This window comes from Neolamprologus brichardi, chromosome 1 (genome assembly GCF_056152115.1).
Source record: "Neolamprologus brichardi isolate AB-2024 chromosome 1, ASM5615211v1, whole genome shotgun sequence".
NCBI classification, from domain to species: Eukaryota; Metazoa; Chordata; class Actinopteri; order Cichliformes; family Cichlidae; genus Neolamprologus; species Neolamprologus brichardi.
In genome coordinates this window covers 5,960,176-5,978,779 of record NC_142104.1, presented here as the reverse complement: position 1 = coordinate 5,978,779, position 18,604 = coordinate 5,960,176, and the positions used below count along the sequence as shown (strand labels likewise).

The following is an 18,604-nucleotide window of genomic DNA, read 5'->3' as shown; positions in this document are numbered from 1 at the left end:
TTTCCTTATTTACGTCAGTGTCGTGCTCCCCGAGCTATTTAACAGCTATCAATTTACTGAGAGTTACTTAGAAACAAACCGGAAACGAAGAAAACTTGTGTTCATAATAAATCTGAGACATATATTAACTATTAAAATGAGTGCGTTAATAAAAATAAATTCAATATCTTAACACGCAGAAGATACTTTGTGGAAACACTCGGGCTTTATTTACCAGTAAGCCACGGCAGAATTTAGCCTTATGATTTCTTACCCTATGCTGAGAAGCCCGATTCGCGTTTTATTTTGAAAGAAGCTACCGGATACACCTTAGCTTTGTAGCTATTTTAACATTTTCATAAACATGGCGAGCTTAGCAGATGTCGGCTGGAAACTCTTGGAATTTAAAGCCCGTTCAAAGCGATCAGGTCTGACATAACTTTGCATGATCTTCTGCATTGTGACACGCCCGCTTTTTCTGTTGTGCTTGCAGTGCCTCTGTACGTAGTGCCTCTGTTCTGCCCGTTTTAATGTGTCTACTGTTGGTAGAAGCATGAAAGGTCAGAGGTGTAAATGTGAAGCACTCAAGAGCTATTTTAAGAGCTTCTCATCAGGTCGCTGTGAGATCTCGCCCATACTAAAACTGTGCTGCTGTATATTACTGTGTTAAACTGTGTTCCTGAAGGACTGTGCGGGCCTGTGAAAGGTGACAGGTTATGCTACTCTCGCGCTGGGGGAATGTGTCGGATATTGCACAAACGTTACCTAAACTCTTAACTGTCGCCAGCTGTAAGAAGCCAACCATTTCAATTAAGAACTGCTGATAACCATCGACTTTAAAACAGATCTTGGTGTGAAAATTATGATTTAACAAGAGGTGCATCCCAGTGTAGCCTAATAACGCAGCATTCTGAAAGCATACCATTTAGAAGTGTATGTTATGAAAAATAAAGTGTAGTAATTAGTCAAATTATGTCCTAATATAGTGATGTAGTCATTTAAACCATGTATTGCCATCTCTAGTAATTCATTATAACTCTACTCTTCATCACTCATTTCTAAATAAATACAATGGATTGTAATTTCTTGCATGTTCTTGATCATTGTCGTCATCCCAGGATGTAATTCGTTGTTGATTCATGCACGTCTGAAATTGTAACTCTCTGCTACTAACTCATTTACTGTGAATTGCTGTAGATTTGTGATTTAGCTGAGAGACGCTTGGCCTTAAATTCACCTTTTGAGAATGGCCGGTTCGGCTGCGATAACCAAGCTCCACCGGACAGTTTACAGACTCGGTAAGTAGTGACAGCAGATCTGAGGGAAACAGCTGAAGGGGACATAGGTGAAGATATCTGGACTCTAGATCATATACTTATTTCACAATTACAGGAAAATATATATTGTGAATGTGATCATCCGATTCTTTCAAACAGCAACCCAGAAAAGTTCAGGTCAGAACATTTTTTTCTGTGTTTACAAGAAAACAAAACATTCTCATGCTTGGACTGTTGGGAATTCTGACGTGCAAAGTAGAGTATTACCCATAATCTTCAGTAATTTCACACTGTTGATACAGTGTGGCTTATGTGGATTAAACTCAGAAGAATTATATTGCTCCTCCACAGTAAGCATGAAAGATCCTGATATGGCACAAAATGAATTTACAGTATTAATGAAGTCACTGAAGTTAGTCAGGGGATTGTTTAAAACCAAGCAAACACTGACAGCTTACATTTGTCTGATCTCATGTTAGAAATTAAAATTGGAACATTGTACTTCCTCCGTGCCTGTTCAAAGTGTTATCTTTAAAAAGAGATGGATTGGCTTTGTCCCCAGCAACTTTTACGCTGATGGAAATTATGCTAATTTCAGTAAGAATGTGAATTTTTCAGTACCTGTGGTATTGACCCAAGGTCAAACCTATTAAAATGCAAATCTCAGCAAAGTGAAAAGTGTCTGAAAAAAGAGAAAGTCTAACAAATTGGGGCTTCCCTCAAACTGCTACTCTCTCTCTCAGTTCAGAGGAAAATGTCTGCTCACGAGTCGCAGTACTTTCTGAATGTTTAGCTCAGGGCTAGAATATCATTTTGTGTGCTGAGACTTTTGTGAGTCTCAGCACAGATGTGTTGCAGTGAAAAACAGAATGTACTGATAGCATGTGTGTATTGTTTCTGTGTTTTGTCTGCTGCCTGTTCTTGTGTCCCAAGCTGACAAAAGCCGTGGCCAGAGCATTATCCATTCAGGTTGTCTTTGTGTACATACAAAGGTTTGTCCAATAGATATGACAAGTCACAATCTCTCTAAAGATAAACAGAGTTTGGTGGTCAAACTCACTTTGACCACTCAAGATATGCCTCAAGACATTATGTGCTAATTCTTACAGTCAGATAGAAAATGTCAACACTTCTTTATTCTATCCAAAAGTTCAAAGGTCAGCTTTACTGTGATATCACAATGTTTGCAAAAACACTTTTTGTCCATTGTGCAGTGCCGTAACACGGAAAAGACATGGAGATTTTGGCGTTATTTCATAATTCGGTCTCTACCTTTTTATTTTCTGCATAAATTAATGGCTGTTGGAAGTCTCTTCCTGTTAAAATGGAGTTTTTCCTTCCCACCATCGCAAAATACCACTTATAGGATGTTGTTTGATTGTCGGGGTTTTCTCCAAAATACTGTAGGGTCTTTATCTTATTTTAAAAAGCCCCTTGAAACAACTGTTGTTGTTATTTTTGGCTTTAGAAATAAACTTGAATTGTATTGAGATGAAATCTATATTACTGTATAGATCAATGTAAACATCAGCTTTAGTTTGATGGATACATACAACCACAAGACTATAATTTTAGTCTTCTTTTTTAACTGGAAACATCCAACAAAAAATAAATGTATTCTGAAACTGTTGCTAAACTTAAACCTCTAAAGAACATCAGTTTTGGGAAAGCTATTGAAGGACTGTGTTTGCAAGTGTTTGTGTTTAATATGTATATTCTTCTTCAGGCTCCATCTATGAACCTCTGAAGCTGTCAAATCTCCAGCGGGAAGATGAACCCATCTGGGAGAAGCTGGACCGCTACTACAGTGCAGGTAAATACATTTACTCACTCGTTGGAAGCTGAAGATTAATAATGTAAAGATGTGTAGAAGAAATGGGAATCAGAGCAGTTCGCAGGCATTTTGGTACTTTTATGGAGGAGTCTGATCATTCACGTGTAATATTTTTCCCCTGATGTAATTTTATTAATTTCCACTCAATTTCTGCCATGTCATTAAACATAAGAGAAACTAGTCCCTGTTATTACTTATTACAGGAACATTAGATCGCTAATTTCCCATAGTAATTCCAACATCATCAAGTTTATGAGTCTTTGACACCCACATAATCTACACAGTATCTCAGTGGTTTGACTTCATCTTTTATGTTCTCTCACTGTATAACTGCAGTGCACATTTTAATCCTGCACTGGAATTAGTGTCAGCTTTTAATATTTTAAAACTGCGCAGAAAAAGTTTACTACATTGTCTTAGATCAGAGGTTCCCAAAGTGTGGGGCCCGCCCCCTAATACGGGGGGGGGGGGGGGGGGGGGGGCGGCAGAGTCACTGCAAGGGGGGCGTGGTATGAAAAGGAAAAAAAAAAGGAACGCTTGGACACTGCTAGCATAATGGACAGGTTTTTGACAGGGCACAAACACAAAGCAGGAGATGAAGCATCGCCAAATATGCTTCCTAACATATTTGAAGCATATCTGCCCGTTGGTTTCACCTGCGCAAGTGCCGAGGTAGGTCTCCCTGCAGAATTGGTTTTCCCTGCATCGGGAGCATGCGCTGGGCTCTCCAAATCACAGACAAACAGTATCCCACATTCTTGATTTTTAGTTCACAAACACTTCTTGTAATGACTAACTACTCCTGACATTTTGGAGATGTTAGCTCTTTATACAGTAAAGTTACAGCGGGATACAAATAACATCAGGTCGTTCCTGCCACGATTTGTTCTCTCGGTTCAAATCACAGACAAACAGGATCCCACAGTTGTTTATGTTTTTGAACCCATTTTGCACAAAGAGGCATTTTTTCAAAAATGTATTGATAGCAATGTTGAATATTATTACACAGGAAACAACAGCAACAACAGAAACAGCAACAAGTAAAATAATCACACCGTGACGCCTCTGCCTTTCTAAATGGAGGGAAAGTAACTGCATGTAAAACCTGCAGATAGTCAAATTAAGAGTACTTTGTCTCTATCTGCCATTCTGCAATTCATCTCATGTAAACAATAACGTGCGCACAGTGTGACGTGAAAAAAGGCACACACCTTTGACGTTGTGGGACAAACTCCGTATTCCTCGTTCACAACAAAACGCAAAAAAGGAGTTTAAAAAAAACAACAACTCAGTTTTCGGTGATTTGAAACACCGTTTACGTGTGGACAAAAAGGCCCAAACGCCCAGAAACGGCTGTGTTTTCAAAAATACTCATGTAGGTGTGGACTTAGCGTACAAGAGTTAGTAGTTTATTTCATTGCTACCTGTAATTTATTGCAGTTTACTTGTATTTGCTTAATTGTTTACTAAATGTTTGAGGTGTGAAATAAAGTTCAATGGAGTTTGAAAACAAAATATGGGTGTGTGTGGTTGGGGGGGTTTAGGTGATGGGGGGGCTGCAAACATTTTTCTTGTAAAACAAAGAGGGCCCAGCAAAAAAAAAACAACGTTTGGGAACCACTGTCTTAGATAATGCCTTTCACTGTTTCTGTAATCTCAATAGAGCATCAGGTTGCATGTGTTAAGGCGTGATCATGATGGAATTTAAACATAATCTCTCTAACCTCAGCTTTAACAGTCTCCAACCAACAACAGTGCTTTCAATGTGCAGCTCCCCTGTTAAATGTCACAGAAGATGATGTAGAAAGCTGCAAAACACCTGTTTTATAGCCTAGGCATTCTTTTTATATATTATTCAAAATGTGTCCTCATCTCAGTCTTGTGTACCTGTTTCAAACTGTAATTTCCTAATTTACAAGGTGTCATTATATATTTGTCTGAGTTTTATTTTAAGGTTTATTCAGTTTAAATGCTGGTTTTACTGTGAGGTTGGACTGGAAAAACCTACAGTGTTTTATAACTGTATATCCTTTCCTCTCCATAAACCTGTGGCCCACTGGCAACACTGCTGAGCTATTGTATACAGCAGTAAAGGCTGCATTTGTTTTGTCATTGCCAATATTCTTAAATTGCAGCCTTGGGTACAGTGATTACATCTTGCAGACAGGCATTATTGTTTGGAGAGAGACTCAGCTGGCAGGATAAAAGCCAGACATGGGAGTTCACCGATGTTAGAGATGCAGGAGCATTTACTGCAGCATGCATTGAGCTGCAGTGGTGAGAACAGTATTTGGATCTGTTACTTAAGTAAAAGCAGCAAGAGCGGTTTGAAATAATGTGCAACAAGTAACTATCCCACTTTAGCAAATCTCAATATTGGACAGAGCTAAGAAGAAGTATTGGCACCAAAATGCAATTATAGCACCAGAAGTAAAAGTACTCATTAAGAAAAAAGCCTACAGTGCAGTGTTCTTTACATACTCTGTGACAATACGATACGATATACCAGCCACGGACCGGTACCAGTCCATGAGTCTTTTGGTACTGGGCTGCGAGAGGTGAGGCTTGGGTGTGAAATTTATGGTTTTCAGGGTTTTCATTGCTTTTTATGGTTAACTCTGTTTCCCTGGGTCTTTCCCCATGTGTTATGAATAAATCTTCTGTTTTTTGGTACTGGTTTTATTTTGTTGTATTTATCTGTGACCCCTTAAAGGCCAGTCTGTGAAAATATTGTCGGACATAAACCGGTCCGTGGCGCAAAAAAGGTTGGGGACTGCTGCTATATACCATAGCCTCTTAGAATATAATAGTCGTATTAAAATCAAAATAATCCAAAAGCTAATAAACAAATCCTGGTAACTAATACCTGAAGCTGTAGAGTACATTTTATAAATGTCAGATACTCATCACTCGGTTGGTATTGTCTGAGTCAGGACAATTAAATGACTTTCCAGTGTGTATTACTGCTTCAGAGCCTTTTAGGGTTTGGGCAGTACAGGCAGTACAGATACTGATACATGAGCATATTTCACCTCTGATGTCAAGTTCTTTTGACCTGTGTGATTGCAGTGTACCATGCCCTGGTACTGATCTGGTATGATTGGAAAAAGAAAAGCACAGAACTCCAACCCTTCCTTGCGGACAACTGCCTCAGTGAAGCTCGGCTGAAAATTATTCACCAATCCATAAGGCGTGTGAGAGGGCAGTGTCTCTGTGCTTTCAAAAAAAAAAAAAAAACCAGCCACAAAATACATAAAATCATGAACCTCATTGTGCTCTGCGAGAACGTTTGTCTTCAAAAGCATGCGTGTGCATGAGAGAGCGAGCGGGCGAGAGGATTGAAAGGCCTTTAAGTTCAGAATAAAGAAAAGACAGAGTAATGGGGTAAAATTTCCAGAGGAAAAAGAGAATAACTGAAATGTACTCAGACCTGGAACATTAAACGGTAGCCAGCGGGTGAGGGGGGGGGGGGGGTGAATGGTGGTTGGGAAAGGAAATCATGCCTAGTATATGTATATGCTAAACTTATCGGCGTAAGCTGTTAACTTCTTAGGAGGTCGAAGATGTTAACAGATAAAATCCCAACATATTGAACGTATACGCAAAATCACGCCTACATTAGCAGAAGCTTGTCTCGTTAGTTTGAAACTAACTGTGAGCTACAGACACACAAATTTGGTTATGGATAGCCTGCGTGGCTTGGTCCAGGTGATAATTCTACAATGTGTAATCAATAAGGAGGCACCAGCCTCACTGCAGGAGAGATAAATACGCATTAGTGCTGATTACAGAATTACCTGCAGCTGTTAGTGCAGCACTGTGGCTGCCAGCCTTACCTCCCAGTCCACACAGGCACCTCCCCACAATGCCACACAGCTTTAGCATCCTCAATTTCAGAATTCATTCAGATCAGTTTGTATGTATTCTAGCCCGCTGTTCTATAAAAGTTAAGATTAGACTTTTTATTGCTTTAACTTATTGGTTTCATAAATGTTTGTGTGACAGGGACAATAAGCTGGCAGAAGGCTAAACAGCAAATTGCAGTCAAATGTGGGACTGTAAAGCTGCTGTGCTCCTCACAAATGGATATCGGTGTGTCTAGCGATAACCTTTTTCCTGACACAGCTTTTGGCTTATTTAATAAATTGCTGAGGTGTAACTAATAGCATTAATGTTGGTTCTGCTCTACTTAGATGTGCCTGTAAATAATACTTGTGAGCCATTGTACACTATTGCAGAGTTCAGGCACTGCAACACTTAGACTGAATACATCTGTTATTAATCTCGTAGACTGTCAGAATGTCTGCCGTGTTTGGCGGCCTTAATGAGAATGTGAGGACAGTTAAACAAAACGGGCAATAAGGTGGCATTTTGTCGTTATTAGCTGGTCAACGCGTATTGTAGTAATCTAAGCGAAATATGAAACAACAGAAAACTGTCTCTTTATGTTTGTTTTGCCTTCTGATGATAAACTGGATTCACCTCTCTTTGTATTTTACAGTAAAATCAATACAAGTAGAGCCAGAGAGCCAAACACACTGCTTCATCTGAGCAGAAAGAGGTGGGTGCAGGAGGCAGCATCGTGTGTTGCCTCTGGCTGTGTAAGGCTATTGGATTCTGGTAATGCAGCTCAGGATGCTGTCCCTAAGGATCAGTGCTGATGCTGCCACTGTTGAAACATGCTGGACTTTTCTCCGTTGCTCTTTTGAAAATAACAAAAAAACCTAATGTACAGCAGCTAAATGGATGCGTCATCTTTGAAGGAATGTCAGTGCAGTTGGTGTTTTTCATATTTTTATTCCGTTGGTTTGTTTTGCAGAGTGCAACCAGGCAACTTCGACTGGCTGTGCGCAGATTTCCCGTGTAGAAGTAGAAATACTGATGTTGTGTAAATGATGTCGGCGCTCCTCTGCTCATGACATTTAAGGGATTACAGAATATACAAAAATCATGGCCTTCTCCTGGCAGTGACCGTGAACAAAGATCTAAAAACAGGGTGACCTACATTAGCATTTCTTTTCTTTTCTTTTTTACCTGGAATTGCGAAAAGTGAAAACTAGGCTACAGGATCTCCTGCAGGATTTTTCTAGTGGAAGCCTCTCCTAAAAATAAGGAGCACATCTGCAAATGCCAGAAGACAGTATTACACTTTAATGAAATATATACACTGATCAGTCTGCATATTAAACCCACCTGCCTTACATTGTGTAGGCATGCCTTGGGCTGCCAAAACCGCTCTTGACTCATCAGGGCAAGCTGTCGTGTCTGGCACCAGGACATTAGCAGTGGATTCTTTGGGGCCTGTAGCTTATAGGCGTGGAGTCTCTGGCAACTGGGCTTGTACAAGTGCATCCCTCAGATATTCACACTGGGATCTAGAGACTTTGTACTGTTTCTCAAGTTGTTCTTGAGCACTGCTGCCAGTTTTTGCTTAATATCACTTAAAATAATTTTCTTTGTCCATTAGGACCTTTTTTTGAGTAAAGTACACTTGCACTTGGAGACTGTATGACATCTCTGATGGGTCTGAGTTCAGCCCAGTGAATTTCAAACCGCACTTGTGATGTCAAGTCAGGTCAAAGGTAATACATGCTAATTATTAAAAAGCTGCAAACTCCTGCCTTTCCTCCTGGCCTTGAGTCATTGTTTATGATTTTGAATAGCTTGTCTCATGGATTCATGCTGTTTGCATCAATAACTGTGATCATACACGGCTCTAAATTAAAGAAGAGCTCAGCTTCTCCCCATGGACCCAAGCATCACAGTGCAGCAAAACAAAGAGGCAATTTTCACACCTTGTTATAATGCATGATTGAAAGGTATAACAAGCGTTCGTTCTTTTCCTCTGTAGTTCCAGCCTCGCCTACAAATCTCCCCAAACCTTTTGTGCATTGTTTGCAGCTACACACCCTTGACTTCATTAGTTTCCTCTGCTGCCTCTTGTTTACTCCGGCTTGCATTGACTGGACTGGTTGCAACCGATTTCTTGATATTAAACAGTTGCACAGCTGACAACTACAAACAAGTTGTTAAATGAATCGAAATTAAGTCAAGTCACTCACGCTACGAAGGGTGTGGAAGTGGATCAGATGTTGGCAACAGGTTGGTGTTTACTGCAGGTACTTAACTCAAAGGTAGCACAACAAACATTTCTGTGTTTTATAGTATTTTAAACACACAGTAAAATGACATATGTGTCATTTACATTTAGATGATCACTTTGTAAATGTTAAATAATACCAAAGTATAAGGGCAAAGAAGAATAGCCGTAAAAAATGCGAACATTTACTGAGACAAATCACAGCTTTGGGTGAGGATTTAGCTCAGGCGGCGGATTTATTTAAGGCTTTAGAAACTGCAGCTTTTGAAGTAAGCTAATGCATTTTTATGTGTCTCGTTGTTTCATTCCACAGTTGAAACACAAGGAAAAGGAAAGGTAACTGCCCCTGAACCAGGTGCTGATTGTTAATATGTCTTGTGTGAAAGCATCTGTTAAAGGCTGGGCGCACCATTTTCTCACATGAACAAACTCGTGGCAGATATGACACAGCCCATTGGTCAGCCCTGATGAAGATGGGGCAGCTTCTGTGTGCATGTGTGTGCTCCTGTGGCAGTTTGTGTGCGCATTAATGTGCCCTTGGTGGCTTTTCATTAGGCGGCATGTTTATGTGTGTTTGGAAAATGACTGAAGACAATAAACGGTGCTTAGTGTGCAACAGGTGTAGCTCTCAGTTGGAACCGATTTGCTGCTATCAGCTAAGGCAGTAGTGCCTCCAGCATCAGCTTCTTTTGAGACCCCATAGATTTACAGAAAAAAAGCCTCTGCCAGATAGCGGTATGTCGAAAACGCAGCGCTGAACATTGAGCTTGTTTAATTGTTGTGTTGGGGGCCGATTGGAAGCGCTTGTCCAATTCTAGCAGGGAACAAAGCCAACATTGTTATCGCCTGTACCCAGACCCGCTTGCCAATATACCTGCTTTCTTTCAGTTTTAGGGAGGAAAAGGGGTGGAGAGGGGTGAGGCTGGGGTGACAATGACAAACAAACCAGTTACATTTTTCCTTCCTTCTCTTTGTTTGTTTGTTGTTTTGTTGCCACCCCTAGCTCAGTCAAAGGCAGCAGTATTAAGCTTACGCTGCTGTTGTGATTGGGGGCTTGTTTTTGCCTTATCAGGAAAAGAATACCAGGGAAGGTTTACCTCCATCTCTCATGGTTCATCACTCCATCTCCTCTCTCCTTCCTTCTCTTTCTCTCCACTTTTTTTTAAAAATGTGTAACCGCTCTATGGTTTCTTGTTTATGTGGCATTGAGCACACACTTCACTGATTCAGCCTGTTCCCTGATAAAACAGGAGGCAGAAGGTATGGCTACTATCGCTCTGCCTTCTGCCTCATACTGATTACAGAAGAGAGAATAAGAATACGCCTTTTTTTTTTTTCAATTATTGCAGTCTTTTATCTTCACTTTGGCTACAAATTTAGATTGTCTTGGTCTCTTATATCTTGCTTTTCCAATTATGTTATCTGTCTTTGTCATCTGCCTTATTTCTTTCATTCTCTTGGCAAGAAAAAAAGGCTTTCAGGATTTAACAAAATCTGCGTTAAAAATGATCAGCATCCCATATTCAGTATTTTATTATTCACTATTTATGACAAATTAACACATATCTCATTGGTTGATCTGTATGGGGTTTGTGTTACATGCTGTAACTCTTTCTTGGGGGATCCAAAGGAGCTCTTCCCTCATGCCTCTTGAATTTATAGTTAGGTCACCTCATGAATTAATCATCCTACAGGTATCATTGATATCAGTCTACCTTTCCCATCTCACGCTTCAATAAAATTTATAGGAAAAGAATGTGAAGCCTTTTTCTAAACTTCTACATAAATGTAACCTAAAACACAATTTAGTTCATAATTGTTTCTTATATTTCTGTACTAAATGTACAGTGCTGGGGAGTAACGGAATACATGTACCGCCGTTACGTATTTAAAATACAAAATATGAGTAACTGTATTCCGTTACAGTTACCGTTTAAAAAGGTGGTATTTAGAATACAGTTACTTTGTTGGAATAAATGGATTACACGGTTCTTCCCTGTTTCATATTGTCGCGAGTCAGGACTGTTTGGGTTTTGTTTGACAGCTACGTTCTGTTGTTCCAGGCGGCAGCGTTACGGTTGCCATGATTACAGGGTGACACTCTCTCTCTGCGTGTTTCCTGGGTGAGAGAGGCCTTTTTGTTGTTGTTGTGCTAAGCTAATAGGCAGAATGCTACAGGTATAGCTCTAAAGAATGTAGCATCATAGGCAGTGTAGTCCGTGCTGCAGGGAGAATGGACTGCCATACCCGTTATGTGTCTGTGAGCGAGGGAGCCAAGAAGAGTGCCTGACGAGCCCAGTTGTAAGTAAGCTATTAAGACTCGACTGTATACCATGTTCATGTTTTCCACCAAAAACACTAACACGAATCTCTCGCTAGCAAAGTTGACCCAGACAACAAAGTAAAGCTAGTTTTCGGCTATGAGCCCGACAGGAACCCACCGTATTAGTCAGAGGTCCCTTTACTACGGTTCGGAGCCGCGGACCTTCAGTAACAGTAATAAACAGTGTTGGGACTAACGCGTTATTAAGTAACGCGTTACAGTAACTACGTTATTATTGTGGTAACGAGCACTGTAACTAGTTATTATGCCAAAATCAGGAACGCGTTAGTCGTTACTGGGATTTAGATAGGGTCGTTACTCGTTACTTCGTGTGGTGGCTATCGCGGAGCTTCCACAGATTCAATAACATTAGCAAGTGGTGGAGGCAGCAGGTGGATGAGGGAAAGGGGACGCAGAAGGAAAAGAGACCCGAGGCGGCCGCCGGTCCAAGTGTGAACTGAACTTCAGGTAAGAAGTTATGACCTGCAGTCTATCTGGGTCAGATATAAACCAAGTTTAGGTGGAGTTTATTTTCGTTATTCTGACTTTTTCCGTACTGCGTACTAGCTAGCATGACGGAGTTTCTATACAGCTGGGTGGGTGCTATGAAGTTAGTTGAAGAACTTTATTTTGTTCATAAGTTATTAGAGTTGCCAACCGTCCCGTCTGGTATGCAGAGAAAATATTACGCGTTTCTTATTGAGGTGAAAAGGAACAGTTTGTCCCGGACTTCAGCTACAATGAAAAAGACACAAAGCTGGAGTTATTCTGTGTCTTTGCTGCACAGCTGCCTCTTCTTCTCTCATTCTCTCCCTCCCTCTCCTGTTTCTACTTCAATCATGAAAACTGATCAATGATCAGCTGATCGGCTTTTCTCTCTTGTTTGTTTATCGCCCACTTTGCGCCAGAAACAGGAAACCAGCCGATGTCGCGTTAAACAACAGCAGCACGTTTAAGCTTGATCAGCTGTTGTTAGAATTTATTTAATATTAATTTCTAGTATCAGCTGATGTTTGCTGGAGCCACAGCTGCAAAAAAGCTGCTGGTCATGATATCGGTTTGGTTATCTGGTGAGAGGGAAACATGAAGATGAAACCAGGAGATGTCCTTACTGAATCATCAGAGCTGAACAGGTGATGGAGAAACAGGTTTACTTTTTAGGTGACATGAATGAGTTGAAGGGAAGTTATGAACTGTTTCTGAGAGACAGATAACCCCAGGATCCTTTTTTAGGCAGCTGACAGCTGGTAACTGTGCAGGGACGGATCTAGCAAAGTTTTGCCAGGGGGGCCAGGTAGGGCATTAAAAGGGAGAGGGGGGCACAAAGAAATACTTTTCTTTCTTATTCTCATTTAAAATGTCTAGCTTTTAAAAAATAATTATCTGAATCTTACAACAAAGGATTGATAGATTGATGCATATATACCATCAGAACAGTGTACATCACTGTTCACTGTCACAACAGTGTTTGTTTTCATTCAAAGGCTTTATGATTTTTCCTATAATGGTGGGCCAGTCTTTAGTCAAAATGCCCGGGCCGATTTTTTGTCCCAGTCCAGCCCTGTATGCAGCTGATCTGCAGTCTGGTGTTACCTACATCTTCCTACTCAGAAGGCAGAATTTCTGAGTTCTGAGTACAATCAAAGCACCATGACTGCAGTTTTTGTGTTGAATGTAAAAAGCGCACATGACGCTGTGACGTAGGCTAGAATCATGGCAGCAGTCAATGACGGTCCAGGCGTGGGATTTCTCTCGTGGAAATATGCACATTATCTTTTCCTTTCTATTGGTAGGTGGCACAGTGCACTTGTGGCAAGTAAGCAAGCTAGAAGACTGGCAAAGTTATGGAAGCAACACATTAACAAGAGAATTCTGAGTAAAACTGAGTGAAAGTTACTTTCCCTAGTAACTAGTTACTTTGAAAGTAACGAGTAACTTGAAGTAACTGAGTTACTTTTGATAGAAGTAACTAGTAATGTAACTAAGTTACTATTTTAAAGTAACTTACCCAACACTGGTAATAAATCACAGCAATAGTACATTCACGTAGTTGTAAACAGCATGATAATATATTAAGTAATCCAAAGTATTCAGAATACGTTACTCTCATTGAGTAACGTAACGGAATACGTTACAGAATACATTGTGGGGCATGTATTCTGTATTCTGTAATGGAATACATTTTAAAAGTAACCTTCCCAACACTGTAAATGTAATGTAGAAATATAGAACATTCCAAGAGTTTATACAATCTTTTCTTACAACTGTATGTTTACTACATATTTTATAAAAGGTATTGTACATTATAGAAGTGCTGTTAACTGTGGTTACTCTGTTAGCATTGAGATGCACGCAGGTCCTTTTGTGGCTTTGTGTGTGCATTTGTTTTTCATCCGACAGCTCGCGTCACAGATGTTGAATTGCAGCAACCATTATCTCAGCGTCAGCAGGAGTAGAGAAGCTATTGTTAAGACTGGTATGAATGATGAATATCAAAGTTTGTGTATTTTCTCTTGTAGCATCTGCTGTGGAACTATACCATCTGACTTCTTCCATCTTTTTGCTCTTGTTTTTTTTTTTTTTTGCTTTTTAATCTATTGCTGTTTTTTTTTTTCCCTTTCTCATCATCTTCTCTCATTTTCTCCACACTGTCGGTGCAGTGAAATGGCCCATTGTAAAAGAGCAGACTGTGTGCGTCTGAGACATTAGCTGCTGATTTAGTGGGACATTAGCTTGATGGATGGCTAGGCAGAAAACTCCTAACAACAGTTGATTTGCATCCAGAGAAACTTGCAGCTTGAGACCGAACAATGTTAAGCTCTCTCTTGTTTATGTTCTGCATCTATTGAGGACTTCCACTGCACCGTTTCACAGCAGAGGAAACTCGAGACCTTACCAGTTTCAAATTGAGCAATAGCAAAGCATCTCCACTCGTTTTATCCTGCTTGACTTTACGATTGTTTGTTGCATTTGAAGTAGATTCTTTAACAGATGTATTATAAAACATTGTTTGTATCCAGTGTTTAAAAGGTCAAAAAGGAGGGAAAGGAGAATGAACTATATTCACTATATGGGAATAGTTGCTTTGTGCATCACCCATGAAGTCCTGTTTTTTAAGCTAGACGTGAGCATTTTGGCTGTTGCCCTGAAGCATGTGTTACTTATTGCCTGTGTTACTCTTAATAGGTCCACAACTCACAAAAAACCCCATCATGTTATAGTGAAATGAGCAGTAGTGTCTCTGTTTTTCAGAGACTTTTTTTTTTTTTTTTACAACTGCACATGTTCTTGCAGCTAGAGGTTTTCCCCTTTGCTGGCCATTAGAAAATATATTGGATTACAGCACCTTGACATTGGCTTCTCTCTTCTTTTCTGCGCCAGGGACTTTGTCCATTTTCTAATATGCAAACTGTGGGCAGGTGAACAAAACCCAGTGTTGTCTGTTTGGTTTACTGTCTGCAAGGTTGCGCTAAAACGCTTGGCTGAATATCATCAAACCTGATGGAAGGGTGGAGCACAAGCAAAGAAGTAGCCCAATGAATTTAGTACACCCGATTCGCTTTTTAAAAAATTGTTACCTACAGTATTGGCCTTGGCAAAAGACGGCATCCTCTGAATGTCCTTCTGTTTAATGCTAATTCACCCCATCAGCCTCTTTATCTGACTGCCAATGTGACTTCCATTTTCAGTTGACTGAACACATATGCATGCACACACACAGATGACATTCCCACCCTCTCGTCCCGCTTTCAGTAGCCTTCACTTTTTATTCATGTACACATATATTTTTTCTCTCCTTCACACGGACACATCTCTTCTTGATCTCGTTTTCCTTCATCTGCGTCTCCTTCCGTCTCTCTCGATATCACTCTCCTTCCTGTCCGTCTCTCTTTTGCTCTGAAACAAACGACAGTGCAGAATGGATGTCCCCTTCATTTGCGTCGGCATAATGTTCTGATGAAAAATGAAGTGATCCCTCCAGACAGATTAGTCATCGGCGAGGGGACCTCTGCAGGAGAGGTGTGTGGGCATGTGCGTGTGTGTGAGAGACATAAATTACTCTCCTGGAGCCCTTCTGTTTGACTATGCAATATTTCAGCATATATTATTGGAGAGCTACGATCTGTTTTTGTATTAAGATCTTTGAACCGTTGTTCAGTCCTCAATAACTAATGCTGAGCATGAACCTTGATGAACTTGAACCCTCCTAGTTTATCTTTGCTCATCCATGTAGTGCAGACAGACTTTCACAGTCAGGACTCCAGTTGAAAAATGTCCCTTTTTTCCATATGAAATGACCTTGGTCATTACCTGCTGTAGTACATCCCACTCTGGTGACACCAAAGTAATTAATAGATGGTGGCACTCTCTCTTTATACCAGCGGTCTCCAACCTTTTTTGCACCACGGACTGGTTTATGCCTGACAATATTTTCATGGACCGGCCTTTAAGGTGTCGCGGATAAATACAACAAAATAAAACTAGTACCGGTACCAAAAAAAAGAAGATTTATTCATAACACATGTGAAAAGACCCAGGAAAACCGAGTAAACGATAAAAACGATAACAAAATAACGGTGAAAACCGGTAAAAACCCTGAAAACTATACATTTCACACCTGAGCCTCAACTCTCGCGGCCCGGTACCAAACGACTCACGGACCGGTACCAGTCCGAGGCCCGGGGGTTGGTGACTGCTGCTTTATACTAGCTGATGCTGACACTGTAGAGTCGGAATTCAAGGGATTTTTGTATCTCTTACACCAACATCACAGTAAGTGTCGCTTATGCTTTTAGTTGTCTGGGTTATAGCATAACATGTATTGCTTTATATGGCAATCATTTGGGAAGCCTGGTTTTTATCCCATATGTCTAAAAATCCTGTGAAAATTAGTTGCAGACATTTTCTAATTGGAAAAATGAAAAAGTTTCAATTGTAAATCAGGAACCAAGTGTTAGACATTTAATTCTGTTTTCGCGATTTTAAAAGACTATATAATTAAATGAAAAGAAGGGGGCAAGCAGAGTAAACATCTAAATTATTAACAAGACTGAAAGTCCACAGTACTGCCAACAGCTCTGTTAGGCTGTACTTAGGCACAGTGGTGTTTTTGAGCTAAATGGTAAATGTGTGCTGGCGTGCTTGCAGTGACAGCGGTATTCAGTCTTAATAGTTATACAGGTGTTTGGTCATAAATCAGTGGAAAAGTAAAACCTTGGATCTGATTACACAAATTAAATGTCAGAGGATGATTAAAGTTATTAAAATTCACCCAAAGGGGGTCATGAATGTCTGTACCAATTTTTTGGATCTGAGTGAAATATGAAATGTGAATCTCATGGTAGCGCAAGAGGAGATCGACATGCTGTAAACAAGAATCCTGGTTTCTGTAATGGGAGATGGGGGATTAGATAAAGCTTACATCTTACTGGTGTCTTTGCTGTGCATACCATAAGTGGCTTTCTAATCTGCTTTTTGTAAGAATTTATGTCCACGATAAAGACTTCACACTGGTGCAGTTACAGCAGAGCAGGTGAATGAATTAAAAAAGTACAAAGAGTGATGTGTCGTATTTAAAAAGAATCGGCTTTGCTGATTTAGACACGCAGTCGGGATCACGGGATCACTAGAAGAGCTCGTGGTGTTTCAAGGCTGATGGTGCATTTTGCGTTTAAAAAAAAAACCCAATTCAAGTGTTTCAGGAGGAATAAATTTGCATGAACATGTGAATTTAATATGACATACCCAGATAACCTGTGTGATGGGATTTATATGTAGTATGTATTCGTATGTAGTATTGTTCACGAACACTTTTCTGGACACAGTACACACTGCAACTTTTAAGGACAGAAATTAGGACTTCTGTGGTTGCAAAGGCATACATCTATAGGGATTTTTTTGTTTTGTTTTTCTATTATATTGATAATAATATTGATGAAGCAGTGCTTGCTTTTCTTAAATTACTTTCAAAAATCAATACATTGGGTTACTTTTCGTTTGTTTGTTGAGCCAAAAATGTGCAATTAATTATTTCCTGGAGTAGTGTTTCCTTTTTCATAGCATCTTGATTCTAATGTGGCTGCAAAAGAGGTTAAAAATACTTAATTCATGAAATTATATAGTTTATAATTGCTTTATGAGAACATGTCAGAGTGTAGTCTGAGGTTATGGAACAAGGGTGAGAGGACCAGAGGCGACGGGCAGTCAACCCCGCTAGAGGCCAGCCACCCTGGTCGAGAACAAGGTCACAGGGCTAGGGGGCACCTAGCAGAGGCCCCCTGACAGGCAGGAGGTCCAAGCTACCCTGAGCCAAAGTGGCCAATGAACACACCAGAACATCCAGTCACATAAACAAGCACCCACATCCCAGGGAGGGGTAGGAGCAGGGAGTGGTGACCATGTCCCACAGGGTCAAGGCTCAACAAGACCCAGGCCAAGCCACGCACACACACCCCCACATACAGACCATTCACTCACTCACTCTCACCCACTTTTTTTCCCAGCTCACTCAAGCAGTGTAGACTTTTACTCTGCTAAAGAAAACCTAAATTAAAATGATGACCAAGTTTCCTTACCCTCATAGAAAACATGGTTAAGTCTGTAAAGTATTTAAACTTGAGCAAGCTGACACTCTCAAGCAATGTGCCCTATAAAACATTAACATAAACTGGCTCCTGTTACCTTATGCAGCAAAATGCCTTTTTTTTTTTTTTTGAATGAAAAGAAAAAAAACCCATCTTTAGTCAAAGTCATATTACTCCAGGACCGGTTGCTTTTCTAAACTGTTGCCAAGCAGCCATCTGTTGTTACTCTGCCTAAAACTAAAAGAGGAGTGTGCCAAGTAAGTTTATTAGATCAGTTTTTGTCATCTTTGATCAAAGAAGAAAAACAATGCATGTCAAATATCTTTGCCCAATCTTCTTCTAAATGGAATTTAACATAATCTAATTTTACCCGAGTGAATTTATGCCTGAATTTGCATACAAACAGATCCAGAGAAATGGATGAGGCAGTGACAACAGCTGCACACCCTGAGGAATTTTACAGGTCAGCCATTACAGCACGAGAGAGGTGTAACCTTGCTCTAGAGC

At 40.2% G+C, this 18,604-nt stretch overlaps 1 protein-coding gene across 3 annotated transcripts in view; it reads left to right on the top strand.

The window, feature by feature from the left end:
• Positions 1–323: 323 nt before the first annotated feature.
• The window catches only part of phkb (phosphorylase kinase, beta), a 101,468-nt gene continuing 83,187 nt past the window's right edge, over positions 324–18,604 (top strand). For 2 of the 3 annotated variants that reach the window (XM_087843397.1, XM_087843432.1), the window contains exons 1-2: positions 337–407; positions 2,983–3,069. In XM_087843397.1, coding sequence (XP_087699523.1) covers positions 344–407; positions 2,983–3,069 — 151 coding nt within the window. In that variant the 5' untranslated portion in view covers positions 337–343. Of the gene's footprint in view, positions 408–1,176; positions 1,278–2,982; positions 3,070–18,604 lie in introns of all 3 variants that reach the window. The other variant, XM_087843476.1, reaches the window with a different exon arrangement.